Here is an 18,744-nt window from a genome sequence, read left to right as displayed (position 1 = left end):
TCCCCAGGGCCTGGCCTATAGCATGTGCTTAATTTAAAAAAAAAAAAAAATGTGTGGGACAAATGAATAACCGATCTCCTGTTCTGTGTGCTTTAATTGTATGCTCCAGCACAAAACAAAACAAAACAAAACACAACACTGTAGTAACTCTGTAGAAAACATAGAGATGCAACTGGGTCCTTCATAGTAAGAATGAGGGCATCCTTTTCAGTATCAAACAGGTAGAGAGGTCTGAAGGAAGAGTCAAGTGTCTCGACTCTAAATTTCCCCAAAGTCTCCACATTTTAAAACCACTAATTTCCTCATTGGTCATGCCCTTTCAATATTCCTTACAAAGGTATTTTCGATTTCCATTTGACATGTACTTTCATCAGTTAATTTTTAATTGAGCCAAATATTAAATGCTCACATTAACCAGACAAAGCGTGTTTAGCTACTGATTTGCAGTGACAGCTGGTGTTATTCTCACACACAGGCCAAGCATGAAATAGAAAACTAATAACCCCTTAAGTGTGTTCTCAAAGTATCATTTATGGGAAAGAAGACGACTTTCAAAGGAGACTTGTGCAATGGCTGTCATTTTTTTTCCCTGAGCCACAAGCTGTTACAAAGCAGGGAAGCTCATTTTCTCACGGATACGGACAAGCTCAAGAATCCCACTGTCACTGGATGTATTCATTAAGAAGGAATCTGGCAGCAGCACAGGGGACACATACTTTGGAGAACAGGCCAATTATCTGGGTGTCCTTTATAATTTGAAGTTTCTGAATTCACTCATAGATAAGCCACTTGAAGAGGGTCTGGCAATGGTAACATAATGCACAGATGGTCACTAAAGAAACGAGGGAGGATGGGAGAGAGAAGAGAATTTGCTTGTGGTTTCATTCATGGGGACAAATCTGCAAGCTGACACATCCTTCTTTTTAAAAAGCCCCTGGAGAAGTATGGTCAAGCTTCATTACAAGTAAACAAATCATACGATCTTTCTCAAACAGATGACAAATGATGAGCAATAATGCTTTGAGTTTGCTTCATGCCAAGGGATGAGGGTTCTTAAAATACAAATTCCACCAGTTCTTAAAACCACAGAAAGGCTGTGATTCTTGCTTCAAGCAATAGAGAATTTAGTCAAGGCTGCCAGGCCAGTGGTTATATCCATGACACCCCTGGTGGTCTTCTTGGGTATCAGTGTCTGGAGAAATAAAATCTTAGGTTCTCTCATCTCTGGGAACACTGAGTTCTCCTGACTTCCACCTTCAACTGGCTGCCTGTTTTTGTGGGAGAAGAATGAGAGGATCATTTATCCCTATGACTTTTATGCTGTAGTTCTTTTATATTGACCGACAACACTAACTAGGGGGGAGCCACCTTGTTCCCACTGTGAGAACCCTGGACAAGCCCTGATTCCTTTAATGATAAGGTGATGAAAATCTCAGACATCAAGACTTCCACTGGGCTTGAGATTTGAACCGTCTGGGAGCAGCTAAACACATATAGACAGACTGTGCACATTCGTGTATAAACAATATACTGTGACAACCCATCGCCTCCTATCTAACGTTAGCACTAAAGACTTTATTAACGTCAAACATTTAATGTAAAGCACAATCAAGACTTCTCTTCGCGTACGAATGACATACTTTTTCTTTTTTTTTTTTTGACATACTTTTTCAATTCAGTGATGAGCACTGAAATCAAAACACTCAATAGGTATTTTTCTTTTTTGTTTTCTATTAAGTAGTCATGAATCTGTGACATGGGACATTTGGAACACATAGACAAACTCTCTAGGAAGGAGAGTAGGAGAACTTTAGTTGGTTAGGATGAGTTAGATGCTCAAAGTGCCTCTTCCATAATCTTCTATTAATTCATTCATTCAATCAATTTTATTCATTAATTCATTCAATGACTGTGCATACATACAATCTACTCTGTGAGACACAGGTTAAATAGAATAGGAGAAATATTTTACTAACTGATGCAGTACCACCCCGAAGGAGAACATTTCAATTTTACAACATCTCTATAAATGGTGGTTGTTATTAGGATACTGGGACAATACTCACTTGACTCAAGTTGAATTATGGTTTAAGTAGGCAGGTCATGCTTTGAACAGTTAATTCCCAAGTAAATCCCCTCAGTCCAATCCGTGGAAGTCTACAGAGGACTTTGGAAGGAAAGCAGTATGGAACCAGCAAGGGCAGTTAGGACCACTTTTGGAAATGCAAGAATAGAAAACCTACCCAATTTGGGGGGAATGGCATATTGTATTCTTGCCCCAAATTCTCTCTTGAGCTCCAGATCCTTAAAGCCAACTGCTGTTGGGCATTTCCACTTAGAAATCCTCCTGGAAACTCAAGTTGCAAATGTCCAAAATTAACTTCATCACATTTACCCATACAAAACAGCAACTGTTCTTATCTTTCCTCTTTCTCTTGAGAACAAGATCTCTCTTGAACCAGCTGGGTTTCAGGCTTCAGTCTTCTGCTTCTTCAATCTGTTCTCAGTCCTTTGGTTCCCCTTCGGTACCGTCCCCCCGCATCTGCCCCATCTTTTCCATTCCCCACTCTGCCACCATGATTCAAACCCCCATCCAGCAATCTTCTGCAACCCTGCACATCCTGTCTTGCCTCAGAACACTTTCCACTATCCTTTCAACATCTACCAAGTTAAATACAAAGCTCTCAACTTAGGACCTGGCCATACCTTGTGAAAGATCTCTATGCCTCCACCAAGTCACTCTACTATTCCCATTATTGCTCAATTGCGCCTCATACATTCCTGTCTGCTCTAATTTCTCCAGCCCAGTTATCTAAATGTCCTCTCCTCACATCTCCTACCTACTCCCTCCTGCATGAAACTCTTCCATATCCTGGGCCAGATCTCTCCATCCACTAAAGAGTGGCAGAGACTACAGCAATTTACATCTTTTTAGTCCCACTAATGGTTGGTAAGTTCCTTGAAGGCAAAGATGGTCTTACACACTTTTTTACTCAACTAAAACGTGGCAGAGAGCCTTGCACATAGTAAGCCCTCAGTAAATTTGTTTTCAAGGGAAAAAATTAAGGTGCATGATATGTGACATCACAAGATCTTCATAATTCTTTTTGTTTCCATCCCTGCCCTTTGTGAGTTCAGTTTTAAGAACAATTGCTTGTTTGCCTTGATAAGACGTCTTCATACCGTTTCCTTCTTTTACGGTCACTTTAAATATTTAGTAAGTGGCTCTGCTTCACTATACTTATAATTTTGTTATTACAAAAACTCAAATCCACCTCTAAAAGCTTTCAGTTTTAAAACAAGAGACCAAGAAAGAGAGAGATATGCTAGCAGGAATTCATAAGGGAAATGACTAGGAGATAGTCCTGAAAATTTAGACTCAAAAGTGCCAACTGGCATCACTTATGGACTTCCTTTTTTTTTTTTCTTAAGGGATAAAATAATCTCTAAAGCTGATGATATAATGTGCAGTTAATTTTATTCCTATTCTAATTGCAGGAGGATAATATATATAGCAAATAGGTAGTGAATTAAGAGTACTAAGTATCTGTTCCAGATTCTCCTGGAAAATTCAAATGCACCTGAATGGACTATCTGGCTGAAATTTAATTTCAGAGTTACTACATAGATACAACATTCATGGTGTTGTGCAGCTAAAGCAATCTTCATTCTCAACCAAGAAGAGATGGAAACAGTCAAGAAGAGATAGCCTGCAACGTTGATCCTTGTTTGGTACTCTAAGCATCCTAAGTCACAAACTCTAGATACTTCCACAGCTTAAGAGAAGACAGTTAAAAAGAGAGAAATATAGTAATTGGAACTGTCACAAGAAAGCTGCATTAGTCTCAATGGAAAAATCTCCATTGAAATAGTAAAGCTTCACTTGACACAGTGGGTCCTCAGATTGTTTTCAGGAGGCATAGTAAAGAGGAGAGTGGGGTCAGTCATAAGTTTCTGACTCATTATGTTGAAGCCCCAGAGAGCTGATGAGCTGATTATTAACTATAAATGGAATATGGCTCTATCCCTGACATTCCGAGGGCAAAACGAGGAGCAGGATGAAAACAAAATTTTCCAAACAGTCTCCTAGTGAAGTGCGTGTTCCATGTGTCATGCGGAAAAGAGGTCCATGTTCTGTAGAGAAGTTTCTCACAGAATCCTGTCAATTGCCCAAGAAAATCACCCAAGTAGCTCTTGGTATAGTGCTATAAATGGTCACACCAGCATAGCAGGGACATTCCCTTTCAAACACGCTTAAGGGGTAGTTGGGGAAGTAGTCTCGAATAGAAGTTATTTTAATTAAGTTAGACAAAACTTATCTATGGCTAGAGTATAACCCCTCTCATCTCACACTGCACGGATCAGAGCAAATAAAAGTTCTGCTGGCAGATTCTATCCTTTATCCTGTGCGTGATTGCAATTCATGACCTCTGGGGAAAGCATCGTATCTGTTGACAGAACTGAGCCTTGCCCAGCTCCTTGTGACAAGATGTGAGTGGAGGTTCTATTCTAGCTCTCGCCACAGTGTTTTCCGCTCCCTCTTGCTGGTATGGAGACATAGTGTTCTTTGCTCAGGTGAATCCTACCCTGCGCGTGTTGGGAGGGCAGAAGGAGCTACATCCAGGAGGTTGCCCAGTGCCGGGATGATGGGCAGGTAAGGGACAGTCACGAGCCAGGGTCCCCCTGAGAAAGCCCAAATGGCTTTGGAGAGATAGAAACAATCATTCAGTCATCATTCTTACTGAAGGACAGCTGGGTTTATCTTTTGTCTGGCAAATAAAAAGCAGAGAAACAACGTTGGCACTATAGAATCGAGTATATATCAGAACAAATATTAAAATGAAAAAGGCTTTGTTGTCATTTCAAAAAGTTTTACAATCTCCATTTAAAGAAAGAGGACCAGGAGTGCAAGCAGTTAGACAGTGTAACTAACACCTGCCCTTCAGGAACACAGATGCTACAGTGGACTGGAAATTTCTATAAACAGAGTTTTGGAAGAGAAGCCTCTTAATAATCGAAACAGTCCTATGACCTAAAACAAAAGAAAACAAAAGCTTTTTTGTTTTTTAACTCTCCCAGAGGAAGAGCCCCTGTTCTGTGCAAAATCAACTTGTATTTTTCTGTATGCAAGGATGATTTAAGAAAGATAGTTCTTCAAATTAAGTTATTCTAATCATCCTATTCAAAGCCTTGATTGTCTTTTACATACAAAGAATGAAATACTTTTTAAAAAATGAAGACAGGTGTTTATTAAGTCTTCTTAATGTGTATTAAGAGGGTTTCAGGGATAAATATTTAACAAGGGAACTCCCCTTGCCTTTCAGTTCTCTTAAAAGTGTGTCAGTATTGTACAGTATTTTTTAAATTATCTACATTTATCCTATTTAAATAAGACCTAATGCACACATGAACAGCCATATGGTTAGAAGCAACTTTTTTAGACAAAGTTAGAAATGTATGCAAAATAATATATACTTAGTTTTTTTTTTTTTTTCTTCCTTTTTCTCTCTAAATCTGAGAACCTAGGATCATGCTTATCGGGCTGCATGTACTATGAGTTTACTTAGACACCTACAACGTCAGCCTGTGAGGTCACACAAAGCAGGGTAAAGCTCCCTTTCTTGTGTCCCCAACCAAACCCAGAACCAGGCACATAAAGGCTTGCAATAATGTCTGTCAAACAACTGTCTCAGTCCTTGGATGGATTTTCATCATTGATCCTATTGAGATGTCAAACACTAATATTGTCTGAATCAAACCAAGAAGAATGAAAGAGACGCTTCATAGTGAAGTAAATTCACTGAGTGGTCTCCTGTATGTAGCTGGGGGAAAGGTTTGCAAGGTTATAGCTATACCTGAATAAGGTGATATTAGATTACCTTAAAAAGGTTTAACAGAACCTTTGAACCTCAAATACAATATATCTCTGGGGGGAACCTTTCTACTTGTACACTACAAAGACAGTGTTGTTTTTCCAGCACAAACACATTTGTGCTGAGGTATTGCTTTGCTCAACTATTGCTAAGACACGATGAGTGACCTCAGAAATGGGCATGGGGAGAGCTGAGCAGGAGCGACACACAGCACCCACACACCTGCCTAACGGGTGAGTTTATCATCCCTCCAAACAGCTGACTGGGACTAGAAGTAGAGATAAGGGAAAACTGTAAGAGTTTACTTTAAACACACACACACACGCGCGCCAAACAAACCTGTGGCTTTCTGTTACCTGGTGTGCTGTGTGGCCTAATGACATTTAAGCAATCTGAAGGGTACCAGCTCAATTAAGGATTGCTAAAAAGACCAACCAGCTCTCACTAGAAAGCACGGCTAAAAGTAACAGGATGCACAAAAGAAAAGCCATGTTTGCAACCAACATTGACTAGCAATGAAAACCTTAAAACAGAAAAGGGAACTAAGTGAATTGTAACAGTTTACAAAGGTCCACAAATATAATCACTCAACAGCACGTGACTTGCAAACTCTAGGGGAGACTATGTGTGTTTTTTTCTACAGAATAAATTATTGCAGGGGGTCATGTGATTCTTCGCAGGCAGAAAGATGCACTTTCCCAAGGAAAGTTCATCATCAAATGTACTATTGAAGACTGGATCATCTTCAGACTATTTTTAATCCCTATCATTTTGCTGCCAAAACTGGCCATGAGCAGCTGATACTTGGCCACTAGGAAAATGATGCTTTTTCACGTATTTCGTACACAAGCATGAGAATGGTGCTGCTTTCCAGTTAATCAAGTATATTTGGTGGGTCTGGACTGCCAACAGAAGACAGAAACTCTTGCTGACCAACTAGTAAAAAGGAAGCTAACCTCTACTGGATGTGGAGAAGTAAGTTCCTGTCTTCCTAAACCACAAAGACCAAAAGACCAAAAGACCAAAAGACGAAAGAAAGAGAAAGAAAAGAAAAGAAAAGAAAAGAAAAGAAAAGAAAAGAAAAGAAAAGAAAAGAAAAGAAAGAAAAGAAAAGAAAAGAAAAGTCATGACACCATCTCATCAACAGAATGAAGCTAATCTCTTATTTAAGGCTTCCCTTTCTTTTAATAGCCCACACCTCACTCTCTTCTGAGACATGAAGCTGAATGTCATCCCATTGCTCAGCTTGGGGGGAACTACCAATTCCACTCACCATCAGCTTCCCCGTATCTCAACCCTTTGCCTACAAGAGCCCCTTTGCCTTGAAGCACTCTCACTCAAGGCATCTCTACAGAACTCAAACCTTGTTATGAGGGGATAAAATAATAACTAATGGAGCTATCTAAAGAGCTAAGTCTCTTGCCTTTAATTGGAATAGAAAAGCTGTGTTACTTTATTGGAATCAATAATGCCAATACAAACTGTATTAGCTACCTTGAAAAACATTCTTGGGAAGACGGAGTTTACAATAATTTATCTCCTCTCTTTCATTCCAATTTATTTCATCCAAGGATCATATCATACTAGTGAACAACTGGTAAATATTCAGTATGGTAATATTAGAAACCTCTGAGACCACTGGAATCAATGGGCTACTGGAGGACCCACCACAGACTGTCATTCTTCTTAAAAGATGGCCCCAGGAACCAACAGCAGGTAATAGTCAACATCTCCAACATGCCTAAAAACCTGTATCTCCTAAGAACCACAAATTCAGACTCATTAGCTATGGGGTGGAACGTGAGATCGTGCATCTCTAAGAAGCTCTCATGTGATGCCCCTGCTGCTGGTCTGTGAACCACACTTGGAGTAGCAGGGTCTCAGACATTTCCTAGAACTAAGGCTGTCTTGTACTCCCTCTGTCCTGCTTCCTTCACAATGCCTTATTCGAACTTAGAAATAAAGCCATACTCCATTCTAACCCAGTTTCTTCTTTAGTCTTTATTTAATTTGTAGGCTTCTGGGACTATCCCTCAGACGCCTGTCATTCTAAGACGCCGCTTTCTCCAAGCTATGGATTATGGAATACAACCAGTTTTCCTTAATCTCAGGAGTCTGATTTCTATCAACATCAGCAAAGAAAAAAGTGACTTCAAATCTAAGCGCCCATTATTATATATGCAGTAGATGAGCTGATCCACTGAGTCCTAGAAGCCACACAAGTCATTAAGTGACTAGTGCTCTCCTGAAACTTGACCACTGGCATTGAGTACTTTATGCTATAAGATGCAACACAGTATTAGAGATGCAACCCTGACTGGAGCAAATTTGGGGGGAAAATCTGTCCACATGCCATACTAGACATTTAGATTAGTCGTGCCCATTTGAAAGAACAGGTAAATCATTTATAACTCTCAACTGCTACCACTTTTATTCCAAAGTATCCATTTGTGATTACATTTCCTGATACATACTTTTTTGGCCAAATTCCTTTGTCTTCCTATATAGTCATCCATCTATATGTTGTTCTGCAAACTACACATTTTACCATCAGCTATTTGTGCCCCTATATGATTTATTTTTGCAGTGAGAGGTTTTGTCAAAAAATTCTTTATCGTGTTCTACGATGTGTCATTGTGATTTGGCATCATAAAATATAGCCTCTACATTTATCAATCTCAGATACCTGTTGACCACAAAGATAGGCTCTACTATTTTGAAGACACTATTTTGAAAGTGAGTTAAAAAGAGTTTTTTCATCTAAAAAGAAAACTCCTTCGCATGAGACGTGAACACCGTACAATGCAACAAAACAAAGACCAAGGTTATATTTTAATGTCTATCCATAAACACATGTCTGTTTCTTATCTTTTTATTAAATTTCTTAACAGATGACAGTTACCACCTTGGATTTCTTTCAACGAGAAAGAAAATCTTGAAATATTTTTTCATAAAAATATGAAATAGTAGAACTGTCAAATGAGTTTTACTTTGGTCTTGGAGCCTGGAAACCTCTACCTGTTTGGTTATGGTGGTTATGGTGGTTAAATAAAACACCTACTTAACCAAATATTTAACAAAAATATTCTTTTACCCTTTAGTGAATTCTTCCAGAAATACTAAAGATCTGACAATATGGGATCTTGAAAAAAAAAAAAAAAAAGATTCACGAAGAGCATTTTAAGTGTTAGAAATTTAAATGGGGATATTGTACTTTTAAACACTGAACAGTGGCATCAAAATTTTGTTAACTTTGATCAAGTAGGATCAGATTTTCATGTCAGCCATCTACTTTCTTGGCTTTTTCTCCTTTTTCTTGGCCTTAATATTAGCACACTTGTAAACTGTAGTAAAATATGTAATGTGCTTCTTGAAATTGAATCCACTTGTAGTCATTTCTAGGCTTTGTGCTCCTGGAAGGCCCTATAAAATAAAAGCATCATTCATTCTCCCTAGAGACTATACAAGGAAGCACCGTGTTGCACCCTTTTTCAAAAATAATTCTTCAAATTAAAACAAAATGCCTGAAAAACTTTCAGACAAGATTTCTCTTTTACTTTTCCATAAATTAATAACTTTATAGATCAGATGCAGATCTCAAATACAACTCTTCAGTTTTAGGATCTGGACCCCCTCCCCCAAAGAATCACACACACAAAAATAACTTTATGGTAACGTGATGGAAGCTCTACAGAGCACCAGAAAAAAAAAAAAAAACAACAAAAAAAACAAAACAAAACACCTCGCAGATGCTCTTCGAAGCTACAGGCATCGATCACTACAACTAAAGTCAGAGCATGAGAGAATCCACAGATGAGAATCAATGCTTCTATGCTTTATATAGACACTGTAGACGCAAGTTTTTTCAGCAGAGGAGACCATCAAAGGATGTGGACTCTAGGTGGCGAAAAGCAAAAGATACTATAATTACCATAAACTTCCAAATCATACACCAGGTACAGAAACAGAACACAAAGTCTGCAGCCAGGGCAAATTATGTCACTGATGAGATGAAGTATCCACAGCCCCAAAGTTCTTCAAGACACTCAGCCACGCCCACAGGGAACTCATGTGCCACACCCCACAGGATGGAGTCCTCGGACTTTCGGAAAGTCAACTTACCTCTTTGCAAACACTTCTATGTTTTCCAGGGAAAGGGGCTACACTGCATTTCCTCTTTGGGTAGCTCCCACCCAGTGAGTCAGAAAAGGCATGCCTTTGGTCCTCTGGTGAAGTCTTCTTCTAATTGGGTAGTTCACAAATTGCAGTATAAATAAGAACCCCACGGTTGGGGGCGGGGGGGTGTGGAACTTAGTTTAAGAAGCCGATTGCCAACCTAACCTGACCTGGAGTCTGGGTCATCGGTAGTCCAGGGGGCGGCCGTGGGGGTGAGGGTGGGGGTGGGATTGGGGGTTGGAGGAGGATCCCTGGACCTCCAGTTTGACAAAGCCCGAAGGGATACCATTTATCCCCAGATCCCACTGGATAGCAAATGCTGGATCCTTAACCCTCCACGGCTGGCAAGTAAGGAAAACACTCTGGGCCAGAAGAAATCATCCACAACAGAGCCGGCCGGGAGCGCTGCGGCCGGGGCAAGAGGTAGGGCAGCGGGGGGGCAACCCGACTGCTCTTCCCGGGCTCACCAGCCCCATGGGGCCGAGGGCCCCCCCCCACTCCAACCAGGGGTTCTGAGCCTCAGCTCTGAAACATCCAGCCCAGACTCCCATTCAAGCAGACGTGCACCTACCCAGCCTCCGTTGTCCTGGATCCAGGTGTGCAGATGCCGGTTCAGGTACTCAGTCATCCACAGGGCGATGTTGTCCACCAGGGGCGACATCTCCCGGTTGACGCTCTCCACACACATGACCCCACCGAACTCAAAGAAGGCCACGATCCTCCCCCAGTTCACCCCATCCCTGAAGAGCTCCTCCACCACCGTGGCAAAGCGTCCCCTCGCGGTGAAGGGCGTCAGGTGCAGCTGGCTGGACATCTCGGCGAAGTCGCGGCGGTAGCGGCGGGAGAAGTCGTCGCCGGCCTGGCGCAGGGTCAGGTGGACCACAGGTGGCACGGGGCTGGGCGCGGGGCCCGCGGCGGCGGCGGCGGCGGCGGCGGGGGCGGCGGGGGGCGGGGGCGGCGAGGTCCTGGCGGGCGCGGGGGCGCGGCCGGGCTGCGAGGCGGAGATGCCCGGCGCGGGGGCGGCCCCCGGGGGCGCGGCGCCCGCCTCTCCCGCGTCCCACTCGTAGCCCCTCTGCGACAGCTTGTAGTGGATGTACTTCATCACTATCTCCCGGTTATCGTACCCTGTTCGCCCAGCGTGCGCCATCCTTCCCCGGGGCACGAGCAGCCGGGTACCAGCAGCACCTCTCGCCCCTGCTCCCGCCCCGCGGCCCCGAAGGAAGGAATAGTTATAATCCAGCTATTTTATTGGATGTGCTTTGCATTCTTGGATGAGGGGGTGTCTTCAGTCACGCGGAACACTTGATTCTGGTGTTTCCCTCTTGGCATGAGATGCAGGAAATTTTTACTTAAACTCCTTTCGGATCTTTATTTCACGAGGCACATGATTATTAATTACTGTTAGTATCAGTCTACTTCCTCTGCGATGCTGAAAGGTCAAAAAGAAAACTATGTCAGAATCAGGTGCATTTTCCTTCATACACCGGGAGGGGGGAAAAAGCAGGGCACAGACACACACTACAGGTCACACGGCTTAAAAGAAATGTATCAAACTGCCTGGAAATTAGACTTAACTCGAATGCACCTCAAGTGAAAAATCGCAAATGTTTCCACGGAAAGTTACACTAGACCGATTTCCTGGGCAGAGAACTTACTTGTATTTTTTAAGGACAGCATGATCCTCTCTGTCAAGTTTCCCTTTTTTTTTTTTTTTGTGAAAACAAAACAAATGCATAAGGCAAAAGATTCCACCAATCTTCGGGACTCTCCGGTTGTGGCTGCTCTGAAACTTCCGAATGAAACCAGGAGTTGGGGGAGGGAAGGGGGAAGGAAAAAAAAAAAAAATCAGGAGAATTTCCAGTTTGGTCCCCGGACTTCTGCTTCACAGAAATGTCAATCCGTCGGAATCCCAACCGGAGAGCTCAGGAGCACGAGGGGGAAAGGCGGCGGCGGCGGCGGCGGCAGATGAATCGCAACGTCCAGCCCGGCGTGTGCACGAGTCCGGTGGTCTCCCCCCTCCTGGCAATTCACACACGCACAGCCGCGCGCGGGCACCGACATGGATCTCGGCCCGCGGGACCGCTTGGCTCCTCCGCGGGAGGCAGGCGGGGACCGGAGCCCTCTTCCGATCCAACTCCGAGCGGCGACCGCCTCCTCCGAAAAGCCGCCCGAGAGGAGGGCGGGACGCGCCGGGGCCGCGGGTGCCGAGCGCCAGCAGCCCGCGCCGTGTGTGGTGCGGCGAGGGGTGGGGAGGAGGCGCGGGCGGGGGAGGGCTTTATTTTTTCCCTCTTTTCCTAAAAAGGATGACTGCTACGAAGTTCTCCCCCCTGGACCCCCTCTTCCGCTGCACCCCACCGGCGCACCCCGCCTCCGGGCCGCGCACCCTTTCTCCTCCTCCTGCTCCTGCGCCGCGGCGCCGGCGGCGGCCGCCCCCTCCGCGCTCCCGCCGCGCTCCCGCTCCCGCGCCCGCGCCCGCTCCCGCTCCGGGCGATGACGGCCGCGCCGGCGGGGAGGGCCCGGCGCCCGGCACCTTCGCAGGCAGCGGCGGCGGCGGCGGCGGCGGGCGGCTCGGCGGGGAAACCGGGAGCGGCGGGCGGGAGCGCGGCGGGGGCGGGGGCGGGGAGGAAGGGGGCGGGCGCGGGGCGGGCGGGGGGGCCTGGCCTCTTACTTCATTCTCTCTGAGCGACTGGTTTCCTGTACGTACGTCACACGGTTCATTCAAAAAAAGAAGAAAGAAAGAGCCCTCCTCGGAGCCGCCCCGCCGCCCCGCCGCCCCGCCGCCCCGCCGCCGCGCTCGCCTTCCCGGGTTAAAGGAGCCGCGGCCGGGCCGGGAGCGGCGCGCGCCCCGCCGAGGACACATGGCGCGCAGGCCCGCGGCCGGGGAGGGCGCGCCCGGGACGCCCCCGCCCGCCAGCCCCGCCCGCCCGCCCGCTGGCTCGCCGGGCCCGGCCGGTGGGTGGCGCGGGCGGCGCAGGCCTCCCGCGCGGCCGCGGCGCGGTGGGTGTGCGAGGGGCCTCCTCGGGCCTGCGAGGGGCGGGCGCGCCCGGGGCACTGCTGCGCGCGGGAGCCGCGCCGACCCCTCGGGCCGCGTGTGCGTGCGCGTGTGCGTGTGCGTGTGCACACATCGCGGTGCCGGCTGCCGGCAGCTGCCGGGCGGAGACCCAGGCCCACGCCGGCCCCGAGCGGGGGCGCCGGGCGATGCCCTCCGGCGGGGCGGGCCGGGGACGGGCCGGGGACGGGCCAGGGAAGCCCCCGGCGAGCGCCGGGTTCACTCGCAAGTCGCGTCCCAGGTGTGCGGGCGCAGCGCCCGCCCTGGAGACGCCATCCGTGCCCAGGGCCGGACACAGCTCTGCGCGGGCCGGGAGGGGCGAGGCGGGGATGTCAAGGGCTTGCAAACGGCTAAGTCCATGTTTGTCCTCTGCCCCCGAGGGTCCTGGCGCTAGGCTGCGGCTGGACGCTGGGGGTCTGCTCGGCGCCTTCAGGCCCACGGTCCTAACCGGCGTGGGTGGGCTTCCCAAGGCCCGCGGGGTCCCCTAGCAGCGGGTGCTGGGGGCTGCACCTTCTCGTCCACACACACACACACGCCATACACACATCTATTGTACACACAAGCACACACATTCTTTAATTCATCTGCTCGAATAGCCCCTAGGAGAAGTGCACAAGAGGGCAAACAAGTTGTGCGTGTTTAACTATTTTTCACCTCAGAAAGTCTTTGACAAACAGAGTGCCAAGAAAAAAAAATGTTTGCTAAAAGCAGGACAGCTTACCTAATAGGGCTCAAATACAAATATATACGGATGCCGGATTATAGTGCTCATAGAGACGTGACAAATGAGCACTGCAATGTGTACAAACATGTTCTGACACCATCTTTATTTTGTCTCATTCCTAGTCTGAAATCAAAGCATGCATTCTTAAGCAAAATAAGCACAAATTATTTTCATTTCATTTATCATACCCAATCAACCAACGTGCCAACCTCTTGCATGTGGGAATGGGTGCCTCATACAAACTTCTTAGCCCGGCAAGAAGGAATGAAGGAAGATGCTCCTTTTTGCTTTCTAATGGCTGTGATGTGGCCCTGGGGGGGGGGGGGGGGAGGCAGGTTCTGGCCTGGAGATGGACACTGGGCATCCCCTAATCTGAGAGGTATGTTCTCACAGAAAGAGTAGAAACCTGTACTAAAAAAAAAAAGGAAAAAAAGAAAAAAGAAAAGAAAGAAACCTGTACTAATGCCACAACATGATAGTTTAAGGATCTCAGAAGCTTGTCTTAAACCCCCCAAAATGACTTAAGAGGAATTGAAAGCCTTAGTGCTTCTGAGACCCAGCATGTGAGGAAATGAGAGGGCAGAGCTGGAAAGAAATTGTACTTCTGCAAAGACGGCCCCTAGAAGGAAATGGATCCCCCCCCCCCCATTCCCAGAGCAAGAAAAGCCTCCTGAATTTTGCCCCCTCCTTGGCTCCCAAAGAGGCTCACTTAACAGATTTTCTCACAATTACTCTTTCAGTGGCATCTTGGCCATCAGCAGCCATTCTCAGGACAGGTCTGCCTTACGGTCCTTGACTAAGGATATATTTCCCAGGAATGTTCTGAATTTTCTTAAACCCTAAAGAGTGAAGCCATTCCTCCGTTCAGACTTGGTTATTAGATTCCACCTTAAAGTATCGGGGGGGGGGTATTGTAGGCAGTGTGTGGATTAACTGTCCCTGGGTACTGGGGAGGGAGAGGAGGGAGCCCCGGCCAGAGTCAGGAGTCCTGGGTTTGAATCCTAGATCTGTGCCTCAGGCCTTCCAACCACCTTCCACCTGTATGCACCGTGGGCTTTTCAGAGCCAATGGACTACCCTTCTGCCAGCTTTGTCTGGCTGGATCCTAGGAGCAGGGTGGCACCAGGAAGAGAAAAGAATAAGATGCAGGGGAGGGAGGTTGTATCAAGTGCCTGAAAGGCCTGTGTTTTCCTTCTTTATTCTCCAGTCTGCCAAACAAAAAGCTTTTTATTGCCAGTTTTCGCCACCTACTGGTTGATGTTTAACAGTATCATTCAGAAAATTCTCTTCATCCATCACCAGCATAAACACATCCAAAGTTCATGAAATTCAAAAAGGACATTATTCTAATCTGGACACATGGGCATGTAGTAAATCTTACTATTAAACTTTTTATCTAAAATGAGGATAGAGGGGCGCCTGCGTGGCTCAGTGGGTGGAGCATCTGTCTCCAGCTCATACCTTGATCCCGGGATCCTGGGATGGCGCCCCACATCGGGGATTCCCTGCTTGGTGGGGAGTCTGCGTCTCCCTCTCTCTGTTCCCCCTGCTTATGCTTGCTCTCTCCCCCTCTCTCTGTCAAATAAGTAAAATCCTTAATTAAATAAAAATAAAATGAGGGTAGAAAAACACCATTAATCGAGAGGGAATTGACAACTAACAGATAAGGTGAAAGAGTTAAAAATATAAAATACGTCGGAACCATTTAGGCAAACTAAAGTGGAAATAAATGAGGAAGAACAAATAGAGGTCACTTAACCTGCAAAAAAAAAAAAAGAAAGAAAAAGAAAAAACTGCTTAAGAAAATATCCCCCAGGCCTGCCCAAGCAATCCAAAACACTGACTTCCAATTTCAAGCGTCTTCTATATTATCATTTCCAGCTTTACTGAGATATAATTGACATAGTTTATAGATTATGAACTCTTGGGATGCCTGGGTGGCTCAGTGGTTGGGTGCGTGCCTTCGGCTCAGGTCATGATCCCGGAATCTGGGATCGAGTCTCACATTGGGCTTCCCTATGAGGAGCCTGCTTCTCCCTCTGCCTGGGTCTCTGTCCCCCTCTCTCTGTCTCTCATGAAAAAATAAATAAATCTTTAAAAAAAAAAAAAGATTATGAACTCTTATGCAATAGTGTCACCTGCTTTCCCATGGTTTGCCTTTGTTGTTCGTAATTATCAGAATATTATAATACTAATTGCCAATGTTACTAACAGTAATACTGTTCCCAGTTCATTAATGCTCTAGCGCCTGTCTTCTGCTACAGAAATGACTGCAACCAATTTGTCCACTATGTGCTCTCAAACCATCCTTGTCATCACAAGGAAGCACTTTTGCCAAATCTAGAGCAACAGGCCTTGGTTTAAACAGAGAAACCTACTTGACTAATTTATGGTAAATCCTAAACCTCAAAAAGTGTTTAGAATAATTAAGCAACAACCTTTGAAGCTAGGTAATGAACTGCAGCTGAATCATTCTGTTGTGTGAGTTTAAGAGCGGGCAAATCATGTTTGCTTCTGGTTCACAAAGACGAGTGCAGGAAATTTCCTTGTGGCAATTTTTCCTTTCAAATTCACGACCTGGCATCTAAAGTGAAATAAAACACGAGCAGAGAATTAAATGTTTCAAATGGTTATTGCTGCAGTTGGATCAAAACTACAGTAATAGACCCAGACAATGTAAAACCCCATAGTATGGTGGGGAAATAGGGAAAGAATTTACATTCTTCTGTGCAATGACCTTTATTCTCTTACGTGATTTAGCACAGAGCACAGGGTCTCCCGGATATTACTTCCTGATGAACATGTTTAGAGAAATAAGGTTAATGTTTTTGTTTCCTAGGGCTGCCACAAGAAAGTACCACAAACTAGGCAGATTGAAACAGAAATTTATTCTCCTACAGTTTAAGGAGGCATGAAGTCCAAAACCATGGTCTCAAATGGGCCATGCTCCCTCTGAAGGCTCCAGGGAAAAATCTCTCCTCGCCTCTTTCTAGCTTCTGGAGGTGGTTGGCAGTCCTTGATGTTCCTGGGCATGCACCCGCATCACTCTGATCTGCCTCTGTTGTCACATGGCTTTCTCTGTGTCTCTCTGTGTTCTATTCTTGTAAGGTCACTGCCATATTGGATTAGAAGCCAAATAACCTCATCATAACTCAGTTATATCTATAAAGGTCCTATTTCCAAGTAAGGTCAAGTTCACGGGTATTGAGGGTTAAGAGGGCAACATCTTTTGAGGGCACACAACTCAACCCAAACAGTATGTATTTAAAGTTGGGATCTTTCCAACTAATGAGAATGGTTTACTCCAAGGCTCAAGGGCTCAGCAAACCCTGAGTTTCAAGGGGAAGAAGCATGATCTTTTTACAGCTCAAATCTGGCCATTTTATATTTCTGCTCAAAGTTCTTCAGAGGCGAAAATCTCAACTCCTCTGTATGACATGATCAGGTGCAAGTCGATCACCTGGGCACCACCTTTTCCTTATACATTCTCTTCTTGCCGCCCTGTTAACTCTGCGCTTTCTGGAATATACCAAGATCTCTCATGGTTTTTGCCTTAGCACATCTGCTCATCTCCCTGAAATGCACCCAACCTTCTTGCAGCAAATTCACACTCATTCTTTGAGTTCCATTTCCAGGACTTCTTCCCCTGTGACACCACAACTGACTTCCCTGGGCAGTCCTAGGAGCCCACCTGTGTCCCCAGAAAAGGGTTAATACAGAAGATAGGAGTTTAAAGTCAGAATACAGGGGTTTGAATCTGGGCTCCATTGCATCATAGCTGTGACCTTGGGCTAGTGACTCAACCTCTCTATGCCTATGCCCCTCTGTGTCAGGGGGATATAAACAGTACCACTTGAGGTTTAGTGTATGATTGAGATGAATTCAATATGATGCGCTCACAACAGTGACCGGCACGGGTTAGGTTTTCAGTGTTAATTATGATATCTTAATCATAGCTATTGTCAGATTCACAGTGTAATTTCTGGCATATGTTTTTCTCTGTAGATAATAAACTATTTGAGGATAGGGACTATATTTTTCCTTTGTGCATTCCCAGCCTAGAATAGCATCTGACATTCAAACATTTGCGGCATAAAATTTAGAGGCCCCAAGCTGAAGAAAGGAATGGGGCGCGGTTCCTCTTTCTCCAGGAATACTTGTAAGGGACTTCAGAGAGATGCAGGAGTGGGGAGGGAAGAAAACAAGAAATGTAATCACCACCAGGGAGAGACAAACTGTTTATGCAGAGTAGTAATCCTGGGGGCCTGGATGCCGAGCTCATCATAGGTGCTCAATAAATATAAGTTGTGAGGGGAAATTGAGGATATAAAATCAGAACACAAGAATTTTTTTCTTTTTAAATATCCAAATATAAAAATTATAGAAAATGTATCATATGCCAATAATGCTATATACAGTGCTCGAATTTAGAGAAGGCTTAAGTTGGCAAACCAAGATATCCAAAGAATCTCTTCACAATGTAAACCAAATTTTCCCATTTAAAGATTAAGGAATGTTAAGATTATGATATGTTATTTTATATACTGTTCTTCGGTATCCTTCAGAATCTAAGAGATATTTCATTGTTAGTATATGCAGGTTTAAAGTAGGAGAAATCTACTTGTTTTTATATGAAGTGTAATTTTACATTAAGAAATTTTACTAAATTCTGCTTTTCTTACCCTTTTACTCATGTATCCCATATCTGAGTCACACAAATACAGAATGTATTTGAAACTGAGGCTCAGAATACCAAATACTTACTCTGAAAACATTAGTTCCAAAAAAAATGACCACAATCAAGCCTTCTCAATGTCTAGGATGCAAGGTTAGGATAACATTAGGAAGGAAATCTGTGTTTTGCTTAAGTGACTCTTAAGAAATGCAAATTTCTAAAAAAAAAAAAATACATTTTCAAATCTG

General features: G+C 44.9%; 1 protein-coding gene across 5 annotated transcripts in view; it reads right to left on the bottom strand.

Annotated features, from left to right (window-relative positions):
- Positions 1 to 12,499, bottom strand: part of BCL2 (BCL2 apoptosis regulator) — a 169,873-nt gene extending 157,374 nt beyond the window's left edge. For 4 of the 5 annotated variants that reach the window (XM_072821333.1, XM_072821362.1, XM_072821351.1 and 1 more), the window contains exons 1-2: positions 11,705 to 12,499; positions 10,621 to 11,478 (exon numbers count right to left, since the gene is read on the bottom strand). In XM_072821333.1, the coding sequence (XP_072677434.1) occupies positions 10,621 to 11,196 (576 nt within the window). In that variant the 5' untranslated portion in view covers positions 11,197 to 11,478; positions 11,705 to 12,499. Of the gene's footprint in view, positions 1 to 2,390; positions 9,771 to 10,620; positions 11,479 to 11,704 lie in introns of those variants that run through there. The other variant, XM_072821343.1, reaches the window with a different exon arrangement.
- Between the last annotated feature and the right edge of the window lie 6,245 nt (positions 12,500 to 18,744).

The sequence above is a fragment of the Canis lupus genome, chromosome 1 (genome assembly GCF_048164855.1).
Source record: "Canis lupus baileyi chromosome 1, mCanLup2.hap1, whole genome shotgun sequence".
Taxonomy (NCBI): domain Eukaryota; kingdom Metazoa; phylum Chordata; class Mammalia; order Carnivora; family Canidae; genus Canis; species Canis lupus.
This window is presented reverse-complemented; position numbering and strand designations above follow the sequence as displayed.